General features: G+C 38.1%; 3 protein-coding genes and 1 pseudogene across 4 annotated transcripts; 1 reads left to right on the top strand and 3 right to left on the bottom strand.

The window, feature by feature from the left end:
* The first annotated feature begins 861 nt into the window (after nt 1-861).
* On the top strand, nt 862-4,783 carry LOC126590508 (histidine kinase CKI1-like). Its single transcript, XM_050255947.1, has 5 exons — nt 862-915; nt 1,019-1,087; nt 1,189-2,139; nt 2,792-4,192; nt 4,512-4,783. Exons 1-5 carry the CDS (start codon nt 862-864, stop codon nt 4,740-4,742), a joined length of 2,706 nt encoding a protein of 901 aa, XP_050111904.1. The 3' UTR covers nt 4,743-4,783.
* Nucleotides 4,784-5,881: 1,098 nt separating this feature from the next.
* On the bottom strand, nt 5,882-7,635 carry LOC126591407 (ribosomal RNA small subunit methyltransferase-like). Its single transcript, XM_050257084.1, has 2 exons — nt 7,195-7,635; nt 5,882-6,830 (listed from the first exon to the last, which is right to left on the bottom strand). The coding sequence occupies exons 1-2, from the start codon at nt 7,501-7,503 to the stop codon at nt 6,102-6,104; spliced, it is 1,038 nt and encodes a 345-aa protein (XP_050113041.1). The 5' UTR covers nt 7,504-7,635; the 3' UTR covers nt 5,882-6,101.
* Nucleotides 7,636-8,223: 588 nt separating this feature from the next.
* LOC126589783 (uncharacterized) lies at nt 8,224-20,722 on the bottom strand. 2 transcript variants are annotated; one of them, XM_050255180.1, is made up of 26 exons: nt 20,444-20,721; nt 20,188-20,271; nt 17,990-18,359; nt 17,297-17,451; nt 16,502-16,741; nt 15,943-16,052; nt 15,770-15,847; nt 15,585-15,691; nt 15,410-15,504; nt 15,209-15,339; nt 14,976-15,079; nt 14,181-14,258; nt 13,978-14,056; nt 13,676-13,844; nt 13,340-13,410; nt 13,062-13,142; nt 12,888-12,958; nt 12,489-12,585; nt 12,325-12,384; nt 12,126-12,180; nt 11,639-12,033; nt 10,737-11,548; nt 9,857-10,649; nt 9,184-9,753; nt 8,979-9,037; nt 8,224-8,770 (listed from the first exon to the last, which is right to left on the bottom strand). In XM_050255180.1, exons 3-26 carry the CDS (start codon nt 18,343-18,345, stop codon nt 8,578-8,580), a joined length of 4,959 nt encoding a protein of 1,652 aa, XP_050111137.1. In that variant the 5' UTR covers nt 18,346-18,359; nt 20,188-20,271; nt 20,444-20,721; the 3' UTR covers nt 8,224-8,577. The 2 variants fall into 2 exon arrangements, with proteins under 2 accessions (XP_050111137.1, XP_050111136.1); XM_050255179.1 differs by having other exon boundaries at nt 9,857-11,548; nt 20,444-20,722.
* On the bottom strand, nt 18,345-26,524 carry LOC126590507 (DNA replication licensing factor MCM7-like; annotated as a pseudogene).
* Nucleotides 26,525-26,993: the final 469 nt, after the last annotated feature.

The raw sequence follows: 26,993 nt of genomic DNA, 5'->3' as shown, positions 1-26,993 counted from the left end.
TAGGTCTTGCAGAATCTCACCGACAGACCAAAAAAACTCAAACAATGATATGACAATTTATTGTACTCAATGATCAAAACCTAGAAAATCCTCATCAATATTGTTGTCGTTATTAATTTGTTAATCCTCTTACGTTAAAGTTGCATGTATTTTTTTATTTATGTATGTTCGTACTAAATTTTTAATTTTTTTTCACGTATTGTAATTGGTTAATCTAATTCTTATTTATTTGCACTTTGAACTTTCGCGCCAAATGAATGCATGGAACGTGTGCCACATGTATGCATAAAATATGCATTTTGCGTGCCGCAGTTGTTATTCAAAATATAATGTGAAATAATATCTAGTTGTTAATGAGTGATGTGTGATTTAAACTTTTGATTATATTTAATAGCAAAAACAAAACATTAATAAATAAGTGAGCTTTTATTCTCTAATTTTGTGTATTTTTTTTCAAGAATTCTCTAATTTTGTTATGTCTTTTAAGAGGAGTCCGTTTTTACTCACTCTCTTCTACATTGTGAGGTTTGTTAAAAAAACTAACCTATGGTAGTATGGTTAGTCTTTACATTCACTAATTTTTTTTAAAAGAGTTATAAACGTACATTGTTTGTTTTATGTTACATTAAATTAATTCATGGGCCTCTTTTTTTTATACAACGAGATACTTCCATTGTTTGTTTATTGAACTCAAAATTCTCGATATTCAAACACAAGTTCTGTCACGTATATATAAGTGAAAAGAATATCACTAAGTTCCCTTTAAATATTGGTGAAGTATGTCAAAATCTAGTTTTTAACTTTTTTCACGGCAACTTGGATGATACAGTTCTTTGTACTTAAGGACAACAACAAGACCCGATGAAACTCCACTCATTGAAAGTGCTTGTGAGGCATGTTTTCTTTGTCTTGCTGGTAATTCTTTCTTCTCATTATTCTACATTAATTTCGAGCTTAATTTCACTGTTATCACTTCATTGCAAATATATGTTATTTTAACTAGTAAAACTCAATGCAGGCAACTTGCGTGCTGGTACTTGCATGCTTGTTGGTCGGCATCATCAAGCATATCGAGCATAATGCACAGGTGAGCTTAATAAAACTAACTTTCAAAACTCAATTATTCGTTAATGGATTTATTAAATGTCTACATGATTTAAAACCTGTAAACCTTTCATTGAGTTTCAGGCTTATAATGTTCTACCGACTTCCCCTCAAATTAGGTCAATCAGTCTTGTTCTCAAGGACTGCGAGGTGGCATTCATCCTCCTCATTGTAATGATTGGCATTATGGGCTTCTTCATTTTCAGTTATATTTACGTAATGCATAGTTCGGGAAGACGAGAGATGCATTTGTGTAATACATTGATCAAGCAAATGGAGGCCACCCAACAAGCAGAGAGAAAGAGCATGAATAAAAGCCTTGCATTTGCTACTGCAAGCCATGACATTCGTGCTGCTCTAGCCGGAATCACAGGCTTGATTGAGATATCTAAAGAAGAAGTTTCCCCAGGTTCCGAGTTGGAGACAAATTTAAGGCAGATGGAAACTTGTGCTAGAGATCTCTTTGGTATATTGAACTCTATTCTTGATACGAGTAAGATTGAAGCTGGGAAAATCCAACTTGAAGAAGAGGAATTCGATGTGGCGCAACTTGTTGAAGATGTAGTTGACTTGTATCATCCTGTGGGCTTGAAAAAAGGCATAGATGTGGTGTTGGATCCTCACGATGGCTCTCTAATTAAGTTTCCGTGTGCGGTAGGTGACAGGGGAAGACTTAAGCAGATATTATGTAACTTAATAAGCAATGCTGTCAAATTTACCTCGGAGGGACATGTCACAGTCCGTGCTTGGGTCGAAAAACCCAGCTTTAAGAACTCAATAGCTGCTTCTGGCAAGGGCAATGGTGTTGCAAGACAACTGTTGTACTTGTTTAATCACAACAACAAAGCACAAGCAGACATGGGAACAATGAAGCATGACCCAAATGCCTTGGAATTTGTTTTCGAGGTGGATGATACAGGGAAGGGAATTCCAAAGGAAAAGCAAAAATCAGTGTTTGAAAACTATGTCCAAGTTAAAGAAACGGCTCTTGGAGAAGGAGGCACTGGCTTAGGACTTGGCATTGTTCAATCTCTGGTAAGCAATCAAAATTGCATTAATTTTATGTTTATATTTTCCCACGCACTAGTATCTTTGTTTGGCAGAATCATGGGTAAGACTAGGATGGTTGAGTTGAGGTCGAGGCTTGTATGTATTGTTTGCAATAAAAGAAACTTCGACTATTTCTTCTCTTTTTTTTTATTTTTTTATTTTTATTTTTTTATTTTTTTTATTTATTTGCATAGAGGTCGCACTTGGTACGATGGCAAGTGCATTCGCCCATGAGCGGTAGGTCTCGGGTTCGAGACTTGGGAGCAGCCTCTCCATAAATGGGGGTAAGGCTAGCCGACATTCACCTCTCCCAGACCCTGCGTAAAGCGGGAGCCTTGTGCACTGGGTACGACCTTTTTTGTTTATCTGCATATTACTTTGGTTTGTGGAAACTTCGACTGCAATTTAGTTTGTTTTGTGCTGGATCTTAAATGACTATATATAGCTTCTGCACTGGGTTTCTTTGGTTGATGTCGTACACGGTGGAGATTGCTCAGTAATAAATAATGTACTTATCTAGTTTTTGAAGTATATTTATGTTCTTATATTACGTGCGTATTAGAATTATGATTTCTTGGGAACATGCCATTTTAGTTTATGCATGTTGATAATTTTTGAAATGCTGCATTATATGTAGGTACGTTTGATGCATGGAGAGATAGGAATTGTGGACAAGGAGATGGGCGAAAGAGGCACATGCTTTAGGTTTAGTGTTCTATTAACTTTACGTGAGAATGTCTCCAAGGATAGCACGAAAGAAGTGGACATTGAAATGGGATTTGGCCCAGGTGATTTGGGGATACTAGTCACTCACACTCCGAGTACTCCCGGATTGAGCATTCACACGCCAAGCCCCAGGTTGAACATTCGAACCCCATGTAGTACTCCTAAGGTTGATGGATCAGGATCATCCGTCGTCTTGTTGATTAAGAATGAAGAGCGTCGCAGAATTTCCCAAAAATTCATGGAAAACCTTGGGATAAAAGTATTCGTGGCAGAACAATGGGAACAACTTTCTCAAACTCTAGAGAAAGTAACTAAACACAAGGGGGGTTACCATTCTCTTCATCATAGCTCTTCAAGAATATCTGAGGTGGGTTTGCAAGACTGCTTGAGCAAATCCACATCATGCAACTCTAGCAACAGAGTAAACGAGGTGCCTTTGATCAGCGCAATGGACGGGAGTGGAACTGAAAACAACAGCAGCAGCAACAACATGCTCCCTCTTTCTCTCTTTAAAAAGACGAGCCTTCGAGGTGCAACGGGGTTTGTGTTGGTAGTGGTTGATGCCACAGCTGGACCCTTTTCAGAACTATGTAAGATTGTGACTGAATTCAAAACGGATCATCACCAGAATAGTACTAGGAATTGCAATTGGTGCAGGGTTGTTTGGTTAGCAAGTCATAGCATCAATTTGAATGATCGTGATATGTTTGATCCAGAGGATGTAATCAAACACAAGGCGCTTCATGGTAGCCGCCTATACGAAGTGGTGAGACTTCTTCCGGAGTTTGGGGGTGCATTACCTAAGAGAAGGGCCACAATTCAGCAGCTTCCACACCAGGTTGGAAAAGCGTCTAGAGCTCCTGCTAGTTCCTCAATATCACATCAACATCGATCATATAATTATCAGTTTGATCATTCAACTGACGATGAAATTGAAGTATCGCAAGACCATAGTAATATTGGTGGTAGTTCAGGTAATGAGACCCCTCGCAAGAAAATATTTTCGCCAACGCTGACTCACCAATATCTGTCTCATGTTGGCTCCTCCACATCAAGAAACTCACAGATTCTAGTTCCTCCTAGAGATCAAACACAAGAACATGTCAGCAATCCGAACAGGCCCTTGATTGGAAAGAAATTTTTGGTTGCTGATGACATAGAATTGAACCGCAAGCTAGCTCAAATTAACTTGACAAGGCTGGGTGCAACTGTGGAGCTTTGTGGAAATGGAAGAGAAGCTCTAGATCTCGTTCGCGGTGCTCTCGCGAATCAAGGGAAACATGGATTCGATTATATACTAATGGATTGTGAGGTAACTATTTCACTCCTCATGGTTAATCAGTAATGAATTATTTAATAATCCAATCGTTTAATAATTAATGCTTTAATCACTGCTATGCACCTTGTTATAGTTGAGGTTAAAAAGACTCCGTTCTCTTTTACTCTTGTTTTTTCCGACATTTGAGTTGAATAAATCGAAAGAGAGTCAAGGGCATAAGGATAAGAGTGCATAAGCAGGAAAAATGTGCTGAAATAGTTTCCGATTCGTTTAATTTAACTCCCTATTGCCTTTTGTTCTGGACCAAAACTTATGAAGTTGATGTGCTTTTTGGTTGGTGATGAAACTGCAGATGCCGGAAATGGATGGGTTCGAAGCAACAAGGCAAATAAGGAGAGAGGAGGAGCCTTATAATCTTCACATTCCCATCATTGCATTGACAGGTCACGCATCGGGAGAGGAAAGAAGCCGAAGGATGGAAGCTGGCATGGACGATCATTTGAGCAAACCGTTTCAAAGAGAACAACTGCTTGAAAAAACGAGACGCATTGACGATAGAAACAAATTAAAAGAAAAATGTTAGAGACAATAGAGAGGAGTACGATGGTATATGAGCTCGCCGTTTTTAAGTGTGAGCGTCCGACGTGATGCAAACAATATGTTGGAATGGAAAACCAAATAACTATATACGATGAAGCATTTGGTTAATATAAAGTTTGGTTTTTATAGACAAATTTTCCCTTTTCTTCTGCTATCATCCTCTTCCTCTTCTTCTTGTGCTAGAAATAAGCCTAAATTTGGAGTTCTGCTATCATCGAAGGTTGTCTTCCATAAGAGTTAAACATTGAGTAGTCAATATTCTGTTGGCTTCCGGGTTCCTCTTTCTTGTTGCATAGCAGCATTCCTACCAAAAGCTTCACACTTGACTTCCGGTCGCCGTCTATCTATTCTCAGGTAACAAGTATGGAATCTCAAATTACAAAGTCTCTCTCTGCCATATCATTTGTGCATGTATATTGCATTCAGTGGAATACCCGCGCAAAACCCAATAGCCGCGGATTTGGTATTCGACCGCAAATGTCAAAGTTTCGAAATCCATGGAGTCAAACTGTCTTATGAGTTTCGTTAGAGCAGAGCAATCAATTATTGTCAAGTTTTTCCTGTAATGTCTTCACTGCTAGTGCTAGCTTGGTCTTAACTTGTGACCTCTGAGAAAAGGGCAAGAATTCGAATGTGATCTTACGTTTTTCAGTAGGGAAATTGGTTTGGGATATGGATATTGGTCTAGAACAATGGAAGATTTGGGAAAGTGTTCGATTAGTCCGTAATCAGTGTGTTAATCTTATAGTTTGTTTGTGTTTTGAGTTTGACATGCATTGTGTAGTATGGCATAGGATTCTCTATCAACTTCTGAAATCAGTCGATGCAGTTACTTTTTCCCGTTGCCTAAGAGGAGGAACCTTATAATCTTCACAATCGAATCAATGCATTAACGGGTCATTCACCGAACGAAGAAAGAAGCCGGAGGATGGAGGCTGGCATGGACGACCATTTGAGCAAACCGTTCAACATGACACAATTGCTTGAAATAGTGAGACTTTAACATAAATTAAAAGAGAAATGTTAGCTTGCAATTTAGTTTTACTCCATCACTCCAACAATGCAAACAGCTTATGGCTCACAATGCGGCCACGAAGATAAGTTTAGTGATGGATTCTGCAGTAGTTCGTAAAATCGATTAAAAACCGTGAAATCCCATGACAGCATTGTCTCACTTGAGATTCATTTTCCACATACATTGGAAAGGAAAATTTTAAAAGCATCCGACACATAATCTCAAACTAAACCAACCGACAAGAGAGAGACTTGATGCAACCTAACAAAATTGGGTTGGGTAAAATGTATAATAATCCTGCAAGAAATATATCCTTGGATCTTAAGATCAGGAGAAGTGTATACCATCCTTGTTGAACTGGGAAAGTAGGTCTAAAAATTGCTGTAATTTGAGCTTGGAGGACCTTTCACCTTCAAAACCAGACTTCTTCAACACATCCAGAACCTTTTTCTTGAATTCGGATACCTCCCCTTCCGCATTACCATCCTCCACCTCCATCTCCGTTCCATCATCGACTCCATCATCATCCATCTCCATGTCCTCATCCATAAACTCGATTACATCGTTAGTATCCTCTTCCTGGGCTGTCGCAGGATTAAGCGCCTGCAGGGTCTTGTAATTCTTCTCGAGCAAATTGATGACACTTTTCTGCCTAAAAATTGAGCCAAGGGTTTTGTTCTTCCTATTGAAACAGATCCGCAAAAACCCATCCCACTCCTTTTGGTTCACTAGTAAAGCTGGTTTCCTGGGCTCAATTCGCACCACAGAAGAATCCACCTTAGGAGGAGGGCGAAAATTGTTCCTTCCAACTTTGAGGAGGTGGGAGACCCGTGACAATAGTTGGGTGTTGACGGTAAGACGACAGTAGAGTTTGTCACCGGGTTGGGCAACCAGTCTCATTGCAAATTCCCTCTGAAACATTATAATGGCACATCGGAATGCCGGTTGGTGCTTCAATAACTTGAAGGTCAAGGGAGATGAGATTTGATAAGGGATGTTTGCCACACATATATCAAAATAGGGAAGCTCAGTCTTCAGCACATCTCCTTGAATCACCTGTGTGCACAACAGCAGACAAACCCCTATTTTTATTCGATTCGAAATCCTCAAAATACATCAACATTTTTCCGTATCACCATACAACATAATTTCTTAAATTAAGCACAACAGAATTTGAGATATTCTTCTTGGCAAATACAATTAAACCCTCTTTCTAAATTATCATTTGAAAACAGAAATTGATGCAAATCCCCAAAAACACATCACAACCAACATATCAACCACAACAGAATTTTAAAACTTTATCGATTCATATTCATTCAAACACTAATTGCAATTACCCAATATTGAATTTTCAAATTAGAAACAAAAATGCTCGGTAAATGAAACTTCTTTCGGGGGAAAAAAAAAAAAGCGGTACCTGCAAGCGGTTGGAGTGAGGGGTGCCCTGGAAGCGGCGCTGCAGCTCGAGGACCATGCGGGCGTCAATCTCGACGGCGATGACCCTCTTACCAGCTTCTAGAAGCTTCTTGGTGAGATTACCAGTACCGGGACCGATCTCGAGGATGACATCGGTGGATTTGATGCCAGACTTCTGGACGATGGAGTCGACGAGCAAGGGGTTCTTGAGGATATGCTGTCCCTTGGACTTGTGGAACGATATGCCTCCTTGGTAGGGCGTGTGCCCCGCTGGCCTCGCCTTCTCTTTCTTCGCTTTGCCTCCTGCCATTGATGCCAATTGCCAACCCCAAACACTCTCAGAGTTTCAGAGAAGGGTTTAGGGTTTTGTTCGGTGGAAATTGGAAGGGGATAAGAAACAGGGCCACCGATAAGGGCAATAATGGGAGCGTAATGTTTTCGCGGAAATTTTCGTTTTAAACGCGGATACTTTGTACGTTTATTTATATTTAAATATTATCTATGAAAAATAATTAAATTGGAGTTCGTTTAATTCGTACTAGCATTTGCCTATACACTTTATGTGTATAAACACATTTTTTAGAAAATGAGAATGAGAGAGGGAGAGAGAACGTGAGGGGAGTAGGAGGTTTTTGTTTTTGGTTTTATTTATTTATTTTTTTTAATATTGAATATATTTTAACATCACCTGTAGATGGCTTCAATAAAAAAATAGTAAAATTTAAACCTGTGAAAATACATTATTGCCCATTATTTTTTTGTGTAATAGAAGACTAATTTGTCTTTTCAACCTCTTTTGGTTGACAAATAGGATTTCATTAATTAATAGAGATCAATTAAACAAATCGACAACACTAGAGTCTAGACTCTCTTAAAAATAAGATTCTTTGTGAATTCTCTGCTATCTCATGTTTTTTGCACAATTTTCGTGCAACATTATAAAATATTATGCTAAAAACATGAGATGACGAAAAGTCTAGTGAGAGTATTTGATGCACTGAAATACTATAGAAAATACTAAGAATTTAGATTTATAAATTGCAAAGAAAAAATTATATAAAATGGGGGATTGTTTGAGAGAAGAATATAGCAAAATTCTCCTATTTTTTCTTCTGTGGTTCTAAGTTGTAATAGTAAAATTCTTTCTTTTGCCAAACAACTGACATGCTTATCTTCCCCACATGAGACAAACATCCTTGTGATCTTGAAGGAGTCTATACAGCAAATTATCTCCTTTGGCCTGTGGTTTTCACTCCCCCTTTGGAAGGACTGCCTTACCAAAAAATGAAACAACCGGGGCTAAGGCCGGAAAATACAAAATTGAAAAGAGAGAGCTGTATACGGGAGTAAGGAAGACGGTTATATCTTCTTTTACTCAAAACCTCTACAACTTTGACAGTTTCTTCTTAAACCTCTTTGAGATGTGCCTAATCCGCGCTTGCAATTCATTTCTCTTGAAGTAATACTGGGCATTTGTCAGCATAACCGTTATATCATGCTTCACAGCTTCCAAGCTTCTATAATAGTCGTTCTCTAACCTCGACTGGATTAGTTCAGGGTACAATTGCACTGGAAAGCTGCAAAATATTTACAAACAAAAGACATCGTTATTTTCTCAAAATCTTAGTTTTTGCCAAGATCGATGACAAGCAGGTAACTATGTTGCGACTTTCCACGCATTCTTTCTACTTTCGAGGAAGCTTATCAGAACTCAAATGGATAGGAAAGTTCCTATAAATGGTCTCGCACAGGAATATGGTTAAACCAGATAATAGTATTTGTTACCTGTTGCAGAAATCCGCCTTCTGAACAGCTTGATTCAATTGTTGGATTGTTTGGAAGTCCTGCATCATACACGGCATAATTAATTAATATCCTTGATGAAGAAAACAGTTTCAGAATGCTTACGTCTTTCTTAATGATAATTGGAGCTTTAAATTCCAATTCCCACAAAATAACAAGACAGGTATACTAAAATATTTGCACAAACCTTCTGTTGTAATTTATAAAAATTACGCAGCAGCTTCTCTTTGCTTTCAGAATCAATATGGGGCTGTTCGCATGAGGATGGATCATCTACTATGGACGGTTCTCGCAATTCCCAAGGACAATGCAAATGGGTTTCATCATCATTCTCGTACCGAACCTCATATCTTAACCAAGGGCTGTCGGGAAACTCATGTGACTTGGGCTGACAACGAATAATTTGACCTACCCACCAAGTCCCACCTCCATCTGAAATTGAATCCCTCCACCAAACCGCGCATTCCTCCCTAGTGGTCCAGTTTCTTCTAATAGAAGCATCATACCACGTTTTCTCAACAATGAAATCATTAAAATCAATTTCAGGCAAAGTCAACTTCAACGCTTTTCCAAAGATAGCAGAAGAAGGGTCTACAAATTTAAGTTTGATTTTACAGCAACTCTCCCCAGAACCAGGCAGCGAAGCATATTCGAGGCTTTCAACCTTGCAAACCTCCGCAACTTTGATGTTTTCCTTAATTGATTCCCAAGGACCCTCTTCTGAATTATTGACTAGTTTTAGATACTCTTGATGGCCCTAATAATCACAAGCCCATATATTAATTATCTAACAGTAAATTCTAAAGCATAAATCAGAACCAAAGGACCAGAAACCATGAATCAAAGATATAAGAAATTACCTGTCTCAGGTATACAACTTCATCACCGAGCTGAGGAATGTAACGGTAACCATCCTCATGTTTCGACAACATCAGCCATGGTAACTTGCCAGCAGGGTTAACTAACATGCTTCGGGTTGAGGAACTTTGGCCATAATCAGTACATGAACCCCCCTGACGACCTCTCGTAGACCTTGGTCTTTGATGAATCTCCTTGCACAATTTGGCAGAGGAGTCTTCTGCATCTTCTGATGTCCCCACTGTTTGATGGCCCCACCTCAACTTAGGGCTATGGCTCATAGAGTCCACCTTCCATGAAGTTTCTTTGATCTTTAAGGTTCTTGTTCCACGTATTGCATTGGTTGCAGCTGCAGGGAGATCCATTCCTGAATCATGATGGTCGTTGATATTTGTTGCATATTCTTCCACCTTACCACCAGAACCTTCTGAATTAATCCTGTGCTTGCAAACAAACTTCAAAGAAGTTGATCTGCCAGCACCTTCACCCACTTTCAGTACCCCCAAATCTGAATTTGGATCCATGCTCGAAGAATCGTCGGGGATTAAATCTCTAGAACTTGTTAAGTTTTCTGCGGGAAATTTAAGAGAAGCATTATTCCTTGATTCACCAGAGTGCTTTCTTCTACCAAGCTCCTGTATCTCCAGAGAGCCCTCAATTCCTTTTTGTTTGTGCTCGCCCAAAGCTGAGGAATCAAATGATGAAGATACAAGGGCCTCGTCGGTATGAGAAAGCTCTCTACTTCTGAGACCATCCAGATCCTCAAATGCACGTGTTCCAGTACGTTCCTCAACCCTGCAAGGCAAGACAACTCCATAATTTTCTTTTCCCTTTTTTGAATGATTACAAAACTGTTCACAATCACTCTCAGGATTAACATACCGATGGACATTATTCATCTCTTCTATATGTGCATTAAAATTAGCAAGCGACCCAGTGGCTACATCGATTGGTATGGGGTCTACTGATCTTTTATGCTTTGGTGTGCGCACCTTGACCTCGCCCAATCTGACTCTGCTATCCTGGTAACTTGCGGATGCTTCCAAAGAATTCCCATTCTTTTCAGTTTTCCCAGTATCTGTCAAATCGTTGTCTAAGAGATTTCTTGAAAAGTTCAGGTCAACCAAATTGGCCGAAGAGGAATCTGGATCCACAGGGCTGTTAATAATCTGGTTATCTGGAGTGGCATCTTGACATCTAGAAGATGGGGACACAAAATCAGCCTGATTGTTGTCTTTGAGTTTTACATCCTCTGGAGCCTCTTGCTTCTTAATCTTAAAAACCAATTTCGGCATCCTTCTGACGTTTGACTGAGACGAAGAAACTACAAGAGGCTGGGATATATTGCCAAACTCATGTAGAGATGGTTCTTCTTTAGTATGTTTTCGTTGCATTATCTGGAAATCCACATCACTGCTTTGAGTGTGGAATTCTTGCTGAAGTGACTCACTATTTGATGAATCATCTTCCCAGTCATCTGCTTCTCCTTCTGTGGATGTCCCAGGGTTCTGAGAAAACACAGTTCGAGCATTGCGTGCTGCCACTCGCTGGGGTCTCAATGTCTTTGCTTTAGAAGACTTCAACTTCGAAACTTTCCGGCCACCTTTTTTTATTTTAGTTCTGTTAATCCCAGATATAACGCGATCATGCTCACCCACTCTCCTTTTCTTGACATGCCTCTCGAAAGACTCAACCTAAATTTCATTATAATTCAGTCAAAGGAGGTCGAACAGAAACAAATAGTAGTACAGAATCTAATCTATAGACAAGGAGATAATTTTTACCTTTGGTCTTTTTCTCCTTGATCGACGAAGGCTGTCCTTATGACTGCATCCAGCTTCACCGTCTTCTTCGCTGCAGTCTGGATCACTAGAAGAACTGGTGCTAATATTTCCTTTCTCCCCTTCACTGGAATTTTCATCAGTAACATTATACTCCGAATCAGTATCTTCACTCACAACCTCATTTTCTGGTTCCCACAACATGGCATCAATAAAATCTGGTAGTGGTTCAATCATTCTTTCCAGATCTGGCAAAGGAGGCATCATATAATCCTGGCCAGTATTGATGTCCACACCAACAGAAAATTTCATGGATGATGGACGCCATTCCATGCCCAGAGCACCAAGTCGTCGTTGCTGGTATGTACTCTGATAAGGTTCTGGGTATGGTATCATACCTATTGTTTCCAATCAATGTATGATTATGAGAAAATATTGTGAATACTAATAATAAATTAAGAATCCCATCCAGTAGGAGCCAGAAACATACTTGAATCACATAGAGGATCTTGAAGATTCCTTCGGTAAGTGGAAAGTTGTGTCTCCTGCAACATGGATAATATGTTCCACAATTAAAAGTTATATGATATCGATTCAATTTCTTAACGTGCAAGTTGAACTGCAGACATGGAATAAAATTCGCTACAGAACAACTTAGTAGTGACAAGCGGGTAGTGAGAATATTTAACCTGATCAATCAGGTATCCAAACTCATCCCGTGCAAGGGGGCGATAATCCCCAAGGAAGAACTGTAGAAGAATCATACAAACAGTCATCATCGAGGAGTTTCATAACTTCAAATTGGAATCAAATAGGGGAAAGGACAAACCTACAAAAGAAATTCTTACAATACCTGATCATATTCAGCATCTTTTTGAGACTCGCCTTCTCCTGTATTTATTAAATATACTTGGCCAACGTCATCTGAAAGTACTATTGATGTACCATCCCTATGTAACAAAGAGAAAATGTCTCAAATATTAGCAGAAAAAGGTCAAGCATTTTAGTGATTAATTAAATCAATATACATGAAACAAAAATGATGGTAGTAAACATAAATCCATCTTGCTGTAAATGGGAAGAAGAGAGGGGTGAGATATTGAACAGCTATGAGGTAGTATCAAGGCAACTAGCTTATGTCTCTCCTTACATATGTAAACCTCCGCAAAGAGTATTAAGGTTGAAATTTTCAGTTTAACTATAAAATGAAAAAAAAAATTAAACATAATTAGCTATTGTACAGCTCACTTACGCCGAAAACTTCCCATCAACCAATTTTATATGTCCAAGTTCGTATATCTTAATAGGCACGCCCTCCCATATCTAGAAACACAAAAAGAAACAACTTATGAAACAACGAGCATTAGGAGAACAATGAAACAGAAAAGAGAACTTGAAAAAGTTAGGGGATTAAACCGAAACTCACATCCCAAACTATTGTTTGCCCATCATACCCAGCACTCATAGCAATTCGAGGATTGAAGGGATGCACATCCAAAACATAAGACTGCCAAGAATTTAACAGAAAAGTGCCACCAGATCAATAGATTGAAAAAATCAAATCCATTTGAAAAACTATTTCTTGGTACAGTACAGATGAAGAATTGGATTAAGAAAAAACCTAGATGGTGTATCTGAATCAAGAGATTATAAGCATTACGTTCATCAACATCTCTATTTGTTATGATATCAGACCCTACTTACCGATGCAGTGTGACCGGTTAAAGAATGTACTAAGCTACCATCAACAGCATTCCAAACACAAATTCTGCAATCTGCATAATCATTACACTTATTAAAGAGCAAAACCGAAGTCTGTACACCCAAGTACTTGAATGGGGATTAAATAAAATATAATGAGTATTAAACAAATAAAAAAAGACATAACGGCATGTAACTTGATGGATGTGGTAGCCCAAGCCAGAGCACACAGTAGTTGGAATTAGGTGCTTTCTAAAAAAAATATATAGTAAAGGTATGCCAAGAAAAATTTTATTTCCATAAAAATAGTGTTATATATGTATAAATCATGGTAAGTACCCATGATAGCTGCAAGCACAAAGCGGTTATCCAGGCTCCACACAATCATGTTAACACCACGAGGGGTGGGAAGAAATCTCTGACGTGGACCTCCTCGAGGAGGCTGAGGAGGAAGTGGGGGAGGTGGAACTTTTAGATGATATGCACGTGTCCAACGTCCAACTTTCCCCTAAAGTGAAGAGAGAATTATTTAAAAAAAAAAAAAAAAAAAAAAGAGCTAGAAATCAGTTATATTGTACTCATTTACATCAAAGTAGACTCCACAAAAATGTAAATAAAAATACTCATCCAAAGCAGCTCACATGGATTTTGTGTGATCTTGGAACCCATATAATGGCACTGCCATCACGAGAGCAGGTAACTATGTTGTTGTGACAAAACCTGAGAATTCAAAGACTGTCTTAGCACATTCAACAGAAAAAGGAACTGTCGTGCAGATACTACACAAGACAGAGCATAAGCACACTGCAGAAAATATCAATGAAAAATCATTTCAGATACATACCAGGAATTTTTGAACTTCCCATTAGTCTCCTCCTTGACAGAGTCAGAAAATGAAGACTTTGAAGGAATGACACAACCACTGCATAGGAAAGCAGAAAAGATTATATGTCAAATGAAAAGAAAATTTCTAATAACAACAATCAACACCAAAGCATTAAAATCTGTTGTCAGAAAGAATCTGAGAGAAACAAAGGAAATGATGGTACAAAAGAAAACAAGAAATTTCAAATCAACCTTCGTATGACATTTATTTATTCAATTATTTATGTGGAAGTTAAGGAGCAATGTAGGTCTATGTGGTTTAAGCAAATATAGCATGCACTGTCAGACACTGCCACCCAAAGCCAGTGGCTGTGAGCAAATATTGCCACATTGCCACAGAATCCAGTGACAGCTCATAGGTCACAGTGCCTCTATTAGGAACCTCCGTTTCATCTATCAAAACCTCTCACGTATAGCTGTGAGCTTATTCAGCCAAGCTTACTATTCTCCTTAAAATTACCAATTTGGTAAAGTTTGGTGCCCTTTTTATGTGTTCTAGTTCCACATGTGGTGAGCTTTGGATTTGTAATACACTGGACATTAGAAAAACTGAGAAAACTGATTTTAAAATTAACCAAATTTCAGCCAATTTCTGGAAATTTCAACACTTTCAGAGAAACAACACAGGAAATATTTTATAAAAAATTAAACCAAAATGTTGGCAAAATGGCATAATTTCATTTCTCTCCTGCAAAATAGAAATATCAGAAAAATGTGACCTATAGTTACTTTTAAGACATTGAGACAAACATACCTGAACTGAACATAATTTACGTCATTCTCATGGCCAGCCAGTACATCCATCTCATGTATTGGTTGTTCTGAGTTATCAGTATTAGATTTTAAAGCATTCCAGACCTGCAAGTAGTTTGGCTTTGGTAAAATATCCAACTTCACATGTGGCAACGTCAACTGATGCAAGTAAATCAAAAGGCAGCTGTGGACTAATCACATGAACAAATGTAAAAGTTTAATAGTTAAACACACCCTTGCAAAAGTGTCAGAGCTACCCGTGACAAAAACAGTTCCATTGGCGTTGTAAGCACAACAAAGTATTTGATGGCTCTGTGGACCATTGCTCGAGGAGGATCCAGTGATTGCAAAAGCATTGCTCTTCCCTGCAAGTAAACATTGCTTGATATAAGTCTGATCAACCAAATAACAACAGTGTCAGAAACATTATCTAACCAGTTGAAGTCTCTGGAGGTTTTGGCATGTATACTCGCAGTGGGCACGGGGAGGACCTAGCATCCCATATTCGACAAGTCCCATCATCTGATGACCTACAAATGTTATTGATTCAGGATAAAACCAAGGAAAGGGGAAAGAATCAGAAAGCAATAACTCTAAGAATTGGACTTACGATAAAAGCTGGTAAACAGCACTAAGCCTGGGACTAAATGCAATAGCAGTCACAGCTCCAGTATGCCCCTGAAGAACTGAAATTGGAAATCCATCTGGCAAACGCCACTGCAGGTAAAATAACTATTCACTGGCTGATACATAGGAAATGAAGCCAAACTGAGTTAAATGGTAGGGTATACATACAACTCGAATGGAAAAGTCATTTGAAGCAGATGCCACCAAAGCATTGTTCGAACTTACAGCCAAGTCAGTAATGTCTCCCTTTGATTCATAGAACAAGAAAAGTAGAAGGATAAAGGGTGAGAGAAAGAAAGAGTTTGTAAATCACAATTATTAAGTCAAAAATCTTAACTCACTTCATGTCCACGACAGCTAGCCAAGCAAAGTGCAGTTTCCATTGACCAAATCTTCACAAGCCGATCATCTGCACCCGTGATAACATATCTCCCAGACCGATCGAAAATGGCTACATGATAAAAGAGTCGGTCATATTTTCCGGAAAAAGTTCAAGTAAAACAAATTCCTAAATTCATTATACAAAGTGCAACATGTATATGTAATTATGTATTATGGAACACCTGGAGATTAATATCAGTAGATGGAACCAGAAAATGTATATTTTAATTTTTTTAGACAAAAATGAGAACAATTTAGAACTACAAGTATATCAGTGTTGACTTTTCATTCCTTTGACTTAAAACTCCTTATAAATACTCGTGAACATTAACACTGTGTACAAAAAGGAGAATGCTTGTATAGTGTCTAAAAAAATCTGTGTTTATTATTATGTATCCTTATCCCGTACAATTGTGACTTCCATGGAAACAAACATTAATAACTTAGCATGCCCTTTAGAAATCAAACTCCCAGAAAATAGATTGTTTAATTCAATTCTAGTTAAGAAGTGAGCCATACCACAGTAAACAGCATTACGGTGCCCCCGTAGCTTCTTTTTGTTGTTCATCTTCTGCACCATAGTTGATGGTTTAGCAATCGCATAACACGCAGAGCGAATGGATGGAGCTCGATGATGCTTTGTGAAACCTCCTCCAATTTCCCTTAAATTAAGCCCATGAACTTGATCAGCCTGCATGTAAGGCCAACGCAGGTGAGCTGGCAGGGGCTTAACTCTCTTATTTTCCTTATTCCTATCACCTGCAAAAACAGGAAATGAAAATTGAAGAAATAAGTAACATTTGAAGAAACCTATCATGTCTGGAACCTGAAAAGATACGTGGTAGCTAAAAAGAAAAAGTCACGAAGCAGCCTACAATTTATCTACGTAAGTGACAAAAAGACCCAAAAAAGTGTTTCAGCCAAACCTACCCAGTTACATGCGTAGGATAACCAAGCAGCATATTATTAGGTATGACATACATTCCTTTGAGCAGGAAAGACAGAACTTTCAAAGATGCAGTAGGTTAAGAGGAGCCTTAAAAGGACATATCGTGAGGAAGGATATATACCACTGTAAATAAAGACAATTTCCAAATGCCCAAAGATTTCTATAACAGAGATTTCATCCTCTAAACAATCATACTGTCATAATTATGCATTACTCACTTTTCAAGTAATTTATTAGTAATACGGAAGATTTCAATAAAGAAATGGTTTTATATTCCAACATATCCACACACATGCAGAAAAAACACCAATTGAGAATCAGAGATATATATAATATTAAAATATGAAACATAAAATATCACATACCATCCAGAAGCGAGAAGGAACCAGTTCCCAGTAATGTAGGGACATCAGCTGCATTCAGAGCACTTCTTCCAACCTTGCCATGCAATGGAGTGGCTATACTCAGTAGCAGTTTCTTTAGAAGCTTTACCAAGTGATCTCTCTCTATATGAGGATACCTATACATCATGCAAAAGCTAATCATTAAAACCCCAGCATGGGAAATAAAATGACTAGGCCAACCTATAAAGTATAGAAAGAAATCAAAGGAATGCAATAAGAAAACCCGTGCACCCGGATAAATTCTTTCCAACATGTAGAATTCAGGTTAATGCTCAGTTCTTCTGCTCAGTTACCATAGTGTTTACCACTATTGTCAAAAGTTTGAGCAACTATTTCATATTCTATCACGCCCCAATACATTTCCTCTTTTACGTATCAGTATGCCAATTGTCTGTTCGACTGGACATGGATTAAAGGCCAAATTTTAAGGTTAGGGTACCAATACCAAACAAGGGATGTCGGCATGTCATGTTCTGCTTTGAACGTGTTTGAGGCTTAGGTGTGCGTTTTGATACGTGTGTGACACAAACATTGACTGCTGTAATAAGAGGACACTGGTTGCATAACATGAACACCAATTCTAACAAGAACAAAATCTATGCTTGGCATTGAGCTCTTCCTACGAGTATTAGACAAATTAAGGAAATTATGTACCTTTCAACCAAGTTGCTGTAACTCAATGGGAAAGAGGTAGCATCCTCATTACTATTGTCACTTCCTATTCCGCTCCTTGAAAACCAAGCATGATACCTTCTAGGTAGAAGCTGATGTTCCAGAAGATCATTCCCAAACTGTTCGAAAGTCCTCTGACATGGCCCAAGTGACAGAAAGTGCATAATCAAAAAATAAACCTCTCTAATGTCTATATCGACTCCAGCCTCGATAGCATGACCTGTATCCCTCTCTTCTTTTTCAAACTGAGCCTTCTCATTCAACTTATTTAAAATGCTTGAAGGTGCCATGGCAAGAGAAGTTACACCACCAGACAAAGTACACTTCCGAGGATCCATTATTTGAGTACAACCTGAAACATTAAAAAAGAACCATTAAACAAAGTTGATGAAGATGAACGCAACTGCGGACTATCTGAAAGATTCTAAATATATTCCACAAAAACGAACAGAAGGCTAGCAACCCAGAAAAACTTTCCCAACCTAGGTATATAATAAAATGATATCTGCCTAAAATATCAGCAAAATTCTTGAACGGTGAAAGCATAGAACCCAGTCAGTATAGAACGAAATGAAGCACTACATATCCATAAAATCAATTAACACCACTGATCAATGTGACTGAATATTGAAATACACTCTTGCGAACAGATTTATTACCAGGGGTATGAAAATAGAGTGCCAGACAGAGCAATTACCCAGATCTGAACATAGGTAGCTTTTTTTTTTTCTTTTTTTTTTTTTAAAGAAGGTAGTTATTACGAATAAATGCTACAAATTTACTCCATAATATTTCCATGTTTCCAAAGTTGTACATTTTGTACTATACAAAACCTCATGAGTGGTGAATGATATATACTTGCCTACAAAAGCCATATAACACCTAGAGAAATTTCTTTTTGTTTTCTTAGACTAAGTAGACCACCAGCTAATGAACTGACCTTCACCGTTGTTCCCAAGGGGAGGATGTGCCACTAGGCCCAAACGCTGTTGGAAACTAGAGAAACTTTAATATTGTTATTTACTCCCGTAGTCTAAGAAATCCTGAAAAAGGAAATGCAAGCGTGGAGTGCAATATTTGTCCCTTTCACTCAACTTATTGCAAACCAAGCTAACACTTAATGGGGATGCGGAAACCCTTTTATTCTTCCTATAGCAAAGCAAGACAGAAAAGTTTGGCATAAATGATATGGTTGCTCTATTATGAACCAAAGCTAGGGTTCGAAACGGAAATAACCTCTCTACAAAAAGGGGTAAGGCTACGTATATGCTAGACATAACCCTCCCAGGCCCCGGAATGAGAGGAGTCTCATGCATTTTTTGCCCTTTATTCATTTGACTGCTAAGCAGCTATGAATATGAGGCATTACTTTTCTAAAAGTTCAAGCAACATTTTAGATGAGTTAGATACCATGACATGACTGCACAATCTAAGCCTGAATTGGTAAAAAGGCTATTGAGTCAAACGACTCAAACCCAACTGTGTTCAAGCCAGACTGCTGCTTTAACTTGGTTGAGCTCAAACAAGTTAATCACAAATATTTTCTGTGTTCTTTGTTGTAAAGTTTCGTTTAGACCTGGATAGAGACAAAAGGTGCAAGAAAAGAAAAGGCTTGAACTGCCAAACCAAATTGTTAAGATATAATAATGCATTCAACAACCCATTAGCTGTTTCCGTACAACTTTATCTGAATTATACAGTTCTCTACTAACTAACTAACGATGGATGCTCCGCTATAACTCTTCCAATTCTAAGAAGTTCTAACTTCAAGAGCTTCCTTTCTCTTTCTTTTTTAACTTTTTGTGAAATTAATTCTGTAAAAACAGCTAAAGGTGGGTGCTTCATTATAACTGTTCCAATTATACGAACAAACAAACATATAACGGATGACTTCATTATCTTCCATAACAGGAGATCGTGCTCTATTCAATTCCCATGCTCTCCGATCTTCAAGTGGTAAATGTGAATCGTTCATTTAAATACGCAATTCAAAAGGACTAGACGAGACAGTACGTAAATGGAAACCAACGATACAAATTGAGAAATGCATATTGCATCAAGATTTTGTGTTCAAGAGTTCAAATGCGTATATATCATTCATTGTATTGATCGTTAGGCATCAAGTTTGAACCGGATAAACAGAAAAACATATAAATAAACGTGTGCATTGAATTAGAAACCTCTGGATTTGCTTCAACAAAGTAGAAGAGAGGCAGAGGAGTTGACTGCAACTGAAGAGGCTGCCCAACGCATTTTCCGGAAACCTGAGACACAAACAGGAAAAATTTCAAAACTTGTCTCACATGTGCATCAATCTCGCAACATTTTGGTTTGGAGCAATAAGCGCCTGAAAATCATGTGTCTAGGATTATCTAATAAAATCATTAGAGCTTAATCACAGTTACCTTAATTACATCCGAGGAAGAGCTTAATTACCTTAAAGGGAATCAGAAATTGCAGTTGCTGACTTGCAGACACAGGAAAAACCTGAAACTTGGGTTTTAGGTTTTTCCGAGGTAGGAGAAGAGCTTCCTGTCCCAAGTCCAATTGTCCGACCAACCGGCTTCCGATTTTAAAATTAGGATTCTAAATCTTGTTCGTGGGGGGTTTTGTCGAATTTGTAGGATGTTTGGATTTCAGTGAACATCTCAGAGGATTCAGGGATGCTCTGCTCTGCCATTTCATGGAGGACGAATCCTATTAATTCTGAGAAATCTAGCTTATTTAATTAAATCAATTAAATGGGTAATTTAATTTCCGTTTTTGTTTTTGTTTTTATTTTTTTATTTTTCTGCGTAAGGGCAAATACTTAAAAGCGATTCGGTGTGCGCGCGTTCAAATTTAGTAAGTGGAGCGCCTTATATGGAAGTGCCACGTATACCATCATTATGGTTTTTACCTTTTTCCTTTTACATTCCCGTTATTTTTTCCTCCTTTTCTCCTTTCCAAAGGCAAATTGAAATTTCAAAACCAACAGAGTAAACGCTTCCATCATTTCCAATTTTCCACTCATCTTCTCATTTTATTCTTCCGATTTTTTCTTTATGTCACGTGTGTTTTGCTAATATTTAATTAGTTATAACTGCATGAATAAAAGTGAGAAAGTTGAAAATGATAAGATAAGTGAAAAGATTGTTAGCATTTTCCATATCAAAAGAAGAAATACACCGACAACATTCGGGTTAAATTCAATTGAAGCTTGTCAAAAAAAATATTCAATTAAAGTGAATTTTTTTTCATCAACTAGAGGACATAATCAAAAATTCAAACTTGAAACCTAGTCCGATATCGGAATTTGAACTTGCAATATTTTGTAATCGAAAACTTGGAACAATTTCTAACTATATATTTCAGTCACCTTTGGTATGGTTTCAAAGTTGCCCAATCCTTCAAGAGAATAGTAATCCTACTTAATAACCATTACGATTAATCAATGGGCACGTGAACGGCAAAACATGACTTTCCGCCACTTCTTTTTTATTGCACACTATTTTATAATGTTGGCATAGAAATTGTACAAAAAAAACATGATGTGACGAAGAGTACATTGAGAGCTTCACTTTTGAGAGTCCCTAGCAATACCCAATGAGTCAATATAAAGTATCCATACCAAAATACAAACGAGCAGCACAAATTCAGCTCCATCCATTTCAGGTAGTCAGTAGTGCTAACTGATCTAATCATACTCCCAATACAATTCTGCAACTATGGCGCATGCCATGTCGAATAATCTACTCAAGCTAAGCTCTAAACAGTCCGAAGTGGAATAAAAGATTAAATAAATCTTTGGTTCGAGCGGTAAATGTAACAGAAAAAGGGACAAATCTTAGCAGATGGCGCTGCTGCTACGGTTGATGAAGTAACCCATGCCACACTCCTAAGAAAAGCTCCAACTACCTTTAACAGAAGCCGAGTTGAGTGGCTTCTCACGCGCTCATCTTGCAAATGGCATCAATAAATCGGATGTCAAAAGAAAGGGGATTAATCTGCCACACATTTATGTATGCGTATTCCTCCAAACATTGTTTCAGTTGGGCTTCACTGTATCCCTGTTCCAAAGCAAACATTCCACATGGCTTGAGACGAAATAGATAGAATTTCCGACAGGAATACCAAGAATTTTCATTTTTTGAGAGATATATTTTGAATTTCTACTACTCTGATTTATATAGTTATGTTCTTATCACTTCCAAGTTTTGTACTAGTTGTTTGACATGATAAGCAGTGCAGTTATTTTGGCATCAGATGGCATTCAGTCATTCCTCTGAACATCGATCACAAGATGCTTTGCAAAAACTAACCTTCCTAGCTTGCCAGTCGTCTCAGACTCATCTCGCAAAATTGAATAGATATCACCGATAGGATCCAGACCAGATTTCTGGCGATCATCTGAGTACAAAGAGAACTTCGACATATGCTTCAGCCTTAATGCCTCATCCACATCAGATTGAGCCACTGTTTCAGAATGTCAGAGTCTTGCTACTGCCTGTAAGCAAAAGAAGTCAGTTTGTCCATTGAGCGACCCATCCAATAATACCCAAAAAAGTAAATGGCATTTGTTAAAACTAGATTTCCATGCAACATATTTCTTCCTCTAATTATGGATGGCATTTCTGGGGCAGACCATCAAAAGGGTAAAAGGTGGCACAAACAACATACACGTACATATTAATGATATTACCCAGATTCAGGTTAATATGCAACATTTAGGTCCAAACACTCTTAAACTGGGTGGCTTGCCCTCTGCTACATGCAGACGGCAGAACATCATTCTTGCACCCCAAACCCTATGACAATGTAGATGGCTAGAAACCATTCCATTTCTCCACCTCTGTAATGTTTTATGGACAGCATATATTGCTGTGTCATTTCTTGCCATCTTATTTTTTTGTGATGCACAGCGTATATTTACGGAACCGCATTTATATAAACGAAAATATGAAAAGCAGGACTTACAGCCGATATTCGAAGAATGCTGAGCCAGAGTTCTCACAGTTGTATAGGAGTGGGGTGCATTCGATTTAGCTTCTTCTTGCCGAATGCTTGAGTAGGCACTAGCAATATACTCCTCAAGTTCCTGCGGGACTGAAGGAGACAATCTTCTCACCGCAGAAATATACGCCCTGAAAAAAATTAATAAAAGAATCTTATCTGAAAGTCCCACAATCAGCAGACTTGAAAATAAAGATTTAGGTAGTTTTACAAATTACAAGTTCTATACAGACTTATATTTGTTCGTATGTAGAAGTGATCAATAGAAAGACTAAAACAAAAGAGAATATCCTGAAATCAGTACTGCTGAGCTTTCCATGGTAAAAGATGTGAAATTTACCGAATAACAGATGGCTCAAGTGGAGTGAAGCCAAGAGCCGGAGATTCTTTATTCTGGTGAACATAGACAACATGCCTAGCCATCTCAAGATCACTATCTATATCTGCTCGATCCAGGATTAACCATAAAAGATCAAATCTTGACAAAAGGGCTGGTGGAAGATTAATGTTTTCAGCAGGAGTTCTACGTAGGTCGTATCTCCCCCTTCAAGAATATATATAAAACAACCACAGTAAGAGTAGATTTTTCACAAAGAAGGTTAGCCGCCAGCAGTAGAAAAAGTACCACATAATTAGAGCAATATAGAAGAGTAGCAACAAAGAGTAATGCCCTAAATGAACCAGATTAAAAAGTAGAAAGATTTGTACCATGCTGGATTTGCTGCAGCAAGAACAGCTGTTCTTGCATTCAAAGACGTAGTGATCCCAGCCTTAGCAATGCTAACAGTCTGCTGATCTAATTCATCCATCTTATCAAATTCATCAATAGCACATATTCCCATATTCGCTAGCACCTGAAATGAGTTATACTTCCACAGTTCAACACCCAGAAACACTAGAAGAATAATCAGATAGATAGCCTAATAGAGAACTATGGGGATCTGGTTTAATTAGGGATTCTAAATGGAATTTGTTATGGATTGACTCCTGAAAACTGGCTAGGTTCTACTTCCCACTTTACTTTCTAGCTATTACTTCTGCATCAAGGGCACACATTTGGTATGATTCAATAAAAGTTTAACATTAAGAAATCTTAAGTATTATCCATATATTCGACACGTAGTTACTATTTTATATGCTCTTCCACTCGTATAACATGTGAAAATAAACATAGATGAAAAAAATAATATATATAACTGAATGGAGCATATGTGTCTCACCAATGCTCCTCCTTCCAGGACCATTTCATTTGTGACGGGATCTTTCTGAACAGCAGCAATTAGACCAACACCACTGCTTCCTTTGCCAGTTGTATAAACTCCCCTTGGTGCTACATTAATTATGTGTTTGAGAAGCTGGCTCTTTGCAACTCCAGGATCACCCATCAGACAAATATGTAAATCTCCTCTAATCTGCATTTTGAAGGAGAATATATTATGAGCTTTTGTAGTCCTACCATGCAAATGATAAAACATGCTATGACCAGTCTACTGTATCAGTATCACAGACATGATATGAGCTCCAAAATTTTCCTAAAAATAAAACATTTGGCTTGGAAATCCCATCTTAAAATGGAAGGAGACAAATTGCAAACTGAAGCTCAATTTACATAACCATTAATCAGTGACCAAGAGGAGTAAGAGCCAGATCAGGAAGCAAGGTCAAGAGAGAGAAGGAAGAAGAGAGGACTGCTGATCTTCCACTTCACTATAGAGGATGCTTCCAAATGATATCCATAATCTTGTGAATCAAAATTCTCAAAATGGTAAGCAAAATTCAGTTTGACAACATGTATGATTGAGTTACATGGTATCTGGTAACGTTGAGAACTTACCTTCATTCCATCTTTTAGTTTCCTGTGGGGAGCACCCACTAGGAGCAGAAGCAGCGCCTTTTTTTATATCTTCATGCCCATATATTTCAGGTGCCAAAGATCGAGCCAGCTTTTCATAAATGTTACCATCCTCAGCCAAACGTGCAACCTGTTCTTCCTCATCTCCTATAAGTTCGTAACTACGGCATAACACAAGTTAGTACACAGCACCTATTATCATGTAAGAATTAAAGCGGTTTATCAAAGCAGGTAAAAGAACTATAAGTTTAGCAAAAACTGCACTACAAGCACCAGATAGGGTCTATGTTAAGAGTTGAAAAATGGGAACAATATATAGTTAAAGATTTGTATGAAAGTAATTTAGTCCAATACAGAAGCATAGATGGTTTTGTCGACCGAGAACTGATAAAAGAAATGTATAAACAGATGACCAAATTGAACTGAAAATGTAATAATGGCTTACTCTTCATATTTTTTCTTAGTATGTGTGATGGACATGGCTTCTAAGTAAGTATCTGCAACTAAGCCAGCCCGCATTGCTCTGAAACCAGTGTAAGGAATAGGAAGAAAAATCCCAGATAGTTTCACAACATCACCCGGAGCTACCTAATGGTGTTGCGAAAGAGGCACATGAAAATTCAAAAGAAAAAAGTTAATAATCAGTTAAGTAGAAGCAGGATGTCATCACTTCCTGCAATCATGTGAAATGGAAACCCCTGCCTACCCCATTGCAAAGGATTAATTCAAAACTGTAAGTTTACGCTTAAAATGCTCTATGAGAATTAACATAGAAGCATGCTACCTTTCTTGTGAGTTCACCCCTGAAGTGAACAGTCATTGTCCTTGGAATATGGCCTTTTGGAACATCTTCAGCCAACTCTTGCATCTTTGCCTGAAATTGAACAACATCTCAATATATCACAGAAGGATGATAAACACTACTGTTGAAAAAATTAATGCATAACCATATTATAATACAGCTGTCCTCACGTTATTAAATAATTATGACTAAATCGGTATAAAGTACCTCCTGAAACTTCAAGAACTTTGATGCCCTGAGTTGAAGTATAAGGTTCCCCTTTGTTCTATTTGTTATACAATCGGTATAAATCAAGCTAGCTAATTCCTTTGAGAAAATTGACATTCATTTACCATCGAGTCATGGATAACGAGCTACCAAACACAAAGTTTAAATCGAAACAGGAAGTGTATCAGTGTTACCATACATATCCAATGACTGATTATGCACTGTAACTTCTGGCATGAGATACTAGTCAAACTAAGATTTAAATGCATATGATCCGTTACCGACCACACAATTCAGTGAATGCACACATTTAGACCGAAATTTCATTCGAACAAACACAACAGGAATTAGGATTTTGCGTTGAACTCACAAGTAGCGCTTGATTTCAGGAGGCATCTTCTGATGTGGATCAGGACCATCCATATTCTCTGGTCCATCATCAGACCTCTAGGTCATCAGTATGTCATGATCATCATCTGTAAATGCCTCTGTGGGCTCCGGCATGAGCTCATCGATGCCATCAGCAAATACACCAATATAACGCCGAGTATTTTCTTGAACTCGATTGCGGAATTCTTCATCCAATTCTGCGTACTGCATAACACGAATTAGCAACCAAGAGGGGCTTCAATTCGAAGCATAAGGAAAGGCTGCGTTGGCAGCCATGAAGAGGACCCCATGATGAATGTGTTACAATACATGCAGATTTACATATTTTTCATATCATGATGGAGTTTTATGTGTTGTTAAGTTTTATGATTGTGATTGTGGGGACAAGGTTCGTTAGAGATTGAATACTACTCCCTTTAGTTCTTCATAGCTACTGATCAACAAAAACTTGTAATCTTGGATTTCGTTAGTGATTTTTTATTAAGTATACTTATTGGCTCTACACTAGTACAAAAAACTGATTGCGCGACAAAGAAAATTCCCTCGCGCAATGTACCTTGCACAACGATAAAGATATCTTCGTCGCGCAATAGTAGTGAATTATGAGCGACGGAGAACTTAGTCGCGCAAAACAGTTTTGCATGACGAAAGAAAACTCATTCGTCACGAAAATTTTTTCTTTGGCGAGTACACAAACGTGCGACAAATGCTTTGTCGCACAAACCCTGTTCATTTTCTTGGGC

The sequence above is a fragment of the Malus sylvestris genome, chromosome 11 (genome assembly GCF_916048215.2).
Source record: "Malus sylvestris chromosome 11, drMalSylv7.2, whole genome shotgun sequence".
NCBI classification, from domain to species: Eukaryota; Viridiplantae; Streptophyta; class Magnoliopsida; order Rosales; family Rosaceae; genus Malus; species Malus sylvestris.
The sequence above is the reverse complement of the archived record's forward strand: the minus strand, read 5'-3'. Positions and strand labels throughout refer to the sequence as shown.

Excerpts from the sequence above, each read along its gene's own strand:
- LOC126590508 (XM_050255947.1), top strand. The coding sequence starts at position 862 with ATGAAACTCCACTCATTGAAAGTGCTTGTGAGGCATGTTTTCTTTGTC. Across the intron at positions 916-1,018 it reads ATGTTTTCTTTGTCTTGCTG|GCAACTTGCGTGCTGGTACT; the intron begins GTAATTCTTTCT and ends AACTCAATGCAG. Across the intron at positions 1,088-1,188 it reads ATATCGAGCATAATGCACAG|GCTTATAATGTTCTACCGAC; the intron begins GTGAGCTTAATA and ends ATTGAGTTTCAG.
- LOC126591407 (XM_050257084.1), bottom strand. The coding sequence starts at position 7,503 with ATGGCAGGAGGCAAAGCGAAGAAAGAGAAGGCGAGGCCAGCGGGGCAC. Across the intron at positions 6,831-7,194 it reads CTCACTCCAACCGCTTGCAG|GTGATTCAAGGAGATGTGCT; the intron begins GTACCGCTTTTT and ends TTGTGCACACAG.
- LOC126589783 (XM_050255179.1), bottom strand. The coding sequence starts at position 18,345 with ATGGATCCTCGGAAGTGTACTTTGTCTGGTGGTGTAACTTCTCTTGCC. Across the intron at positions 15,505-15,584 it reads GCTGTTTACCAGCTTTTATC|GTCATCAGATGATGGGACTT; the intron begins GTAAGTCCAATT and ends TAACATTTGTAG. Across the intron at positions 12,034-12,125 it reads AGATCCTCTATGTGATTCAA|GTATGATACCATACCCAGAA; the intron begins GTATGTTTCTGG and ends TGGAAACAATAG.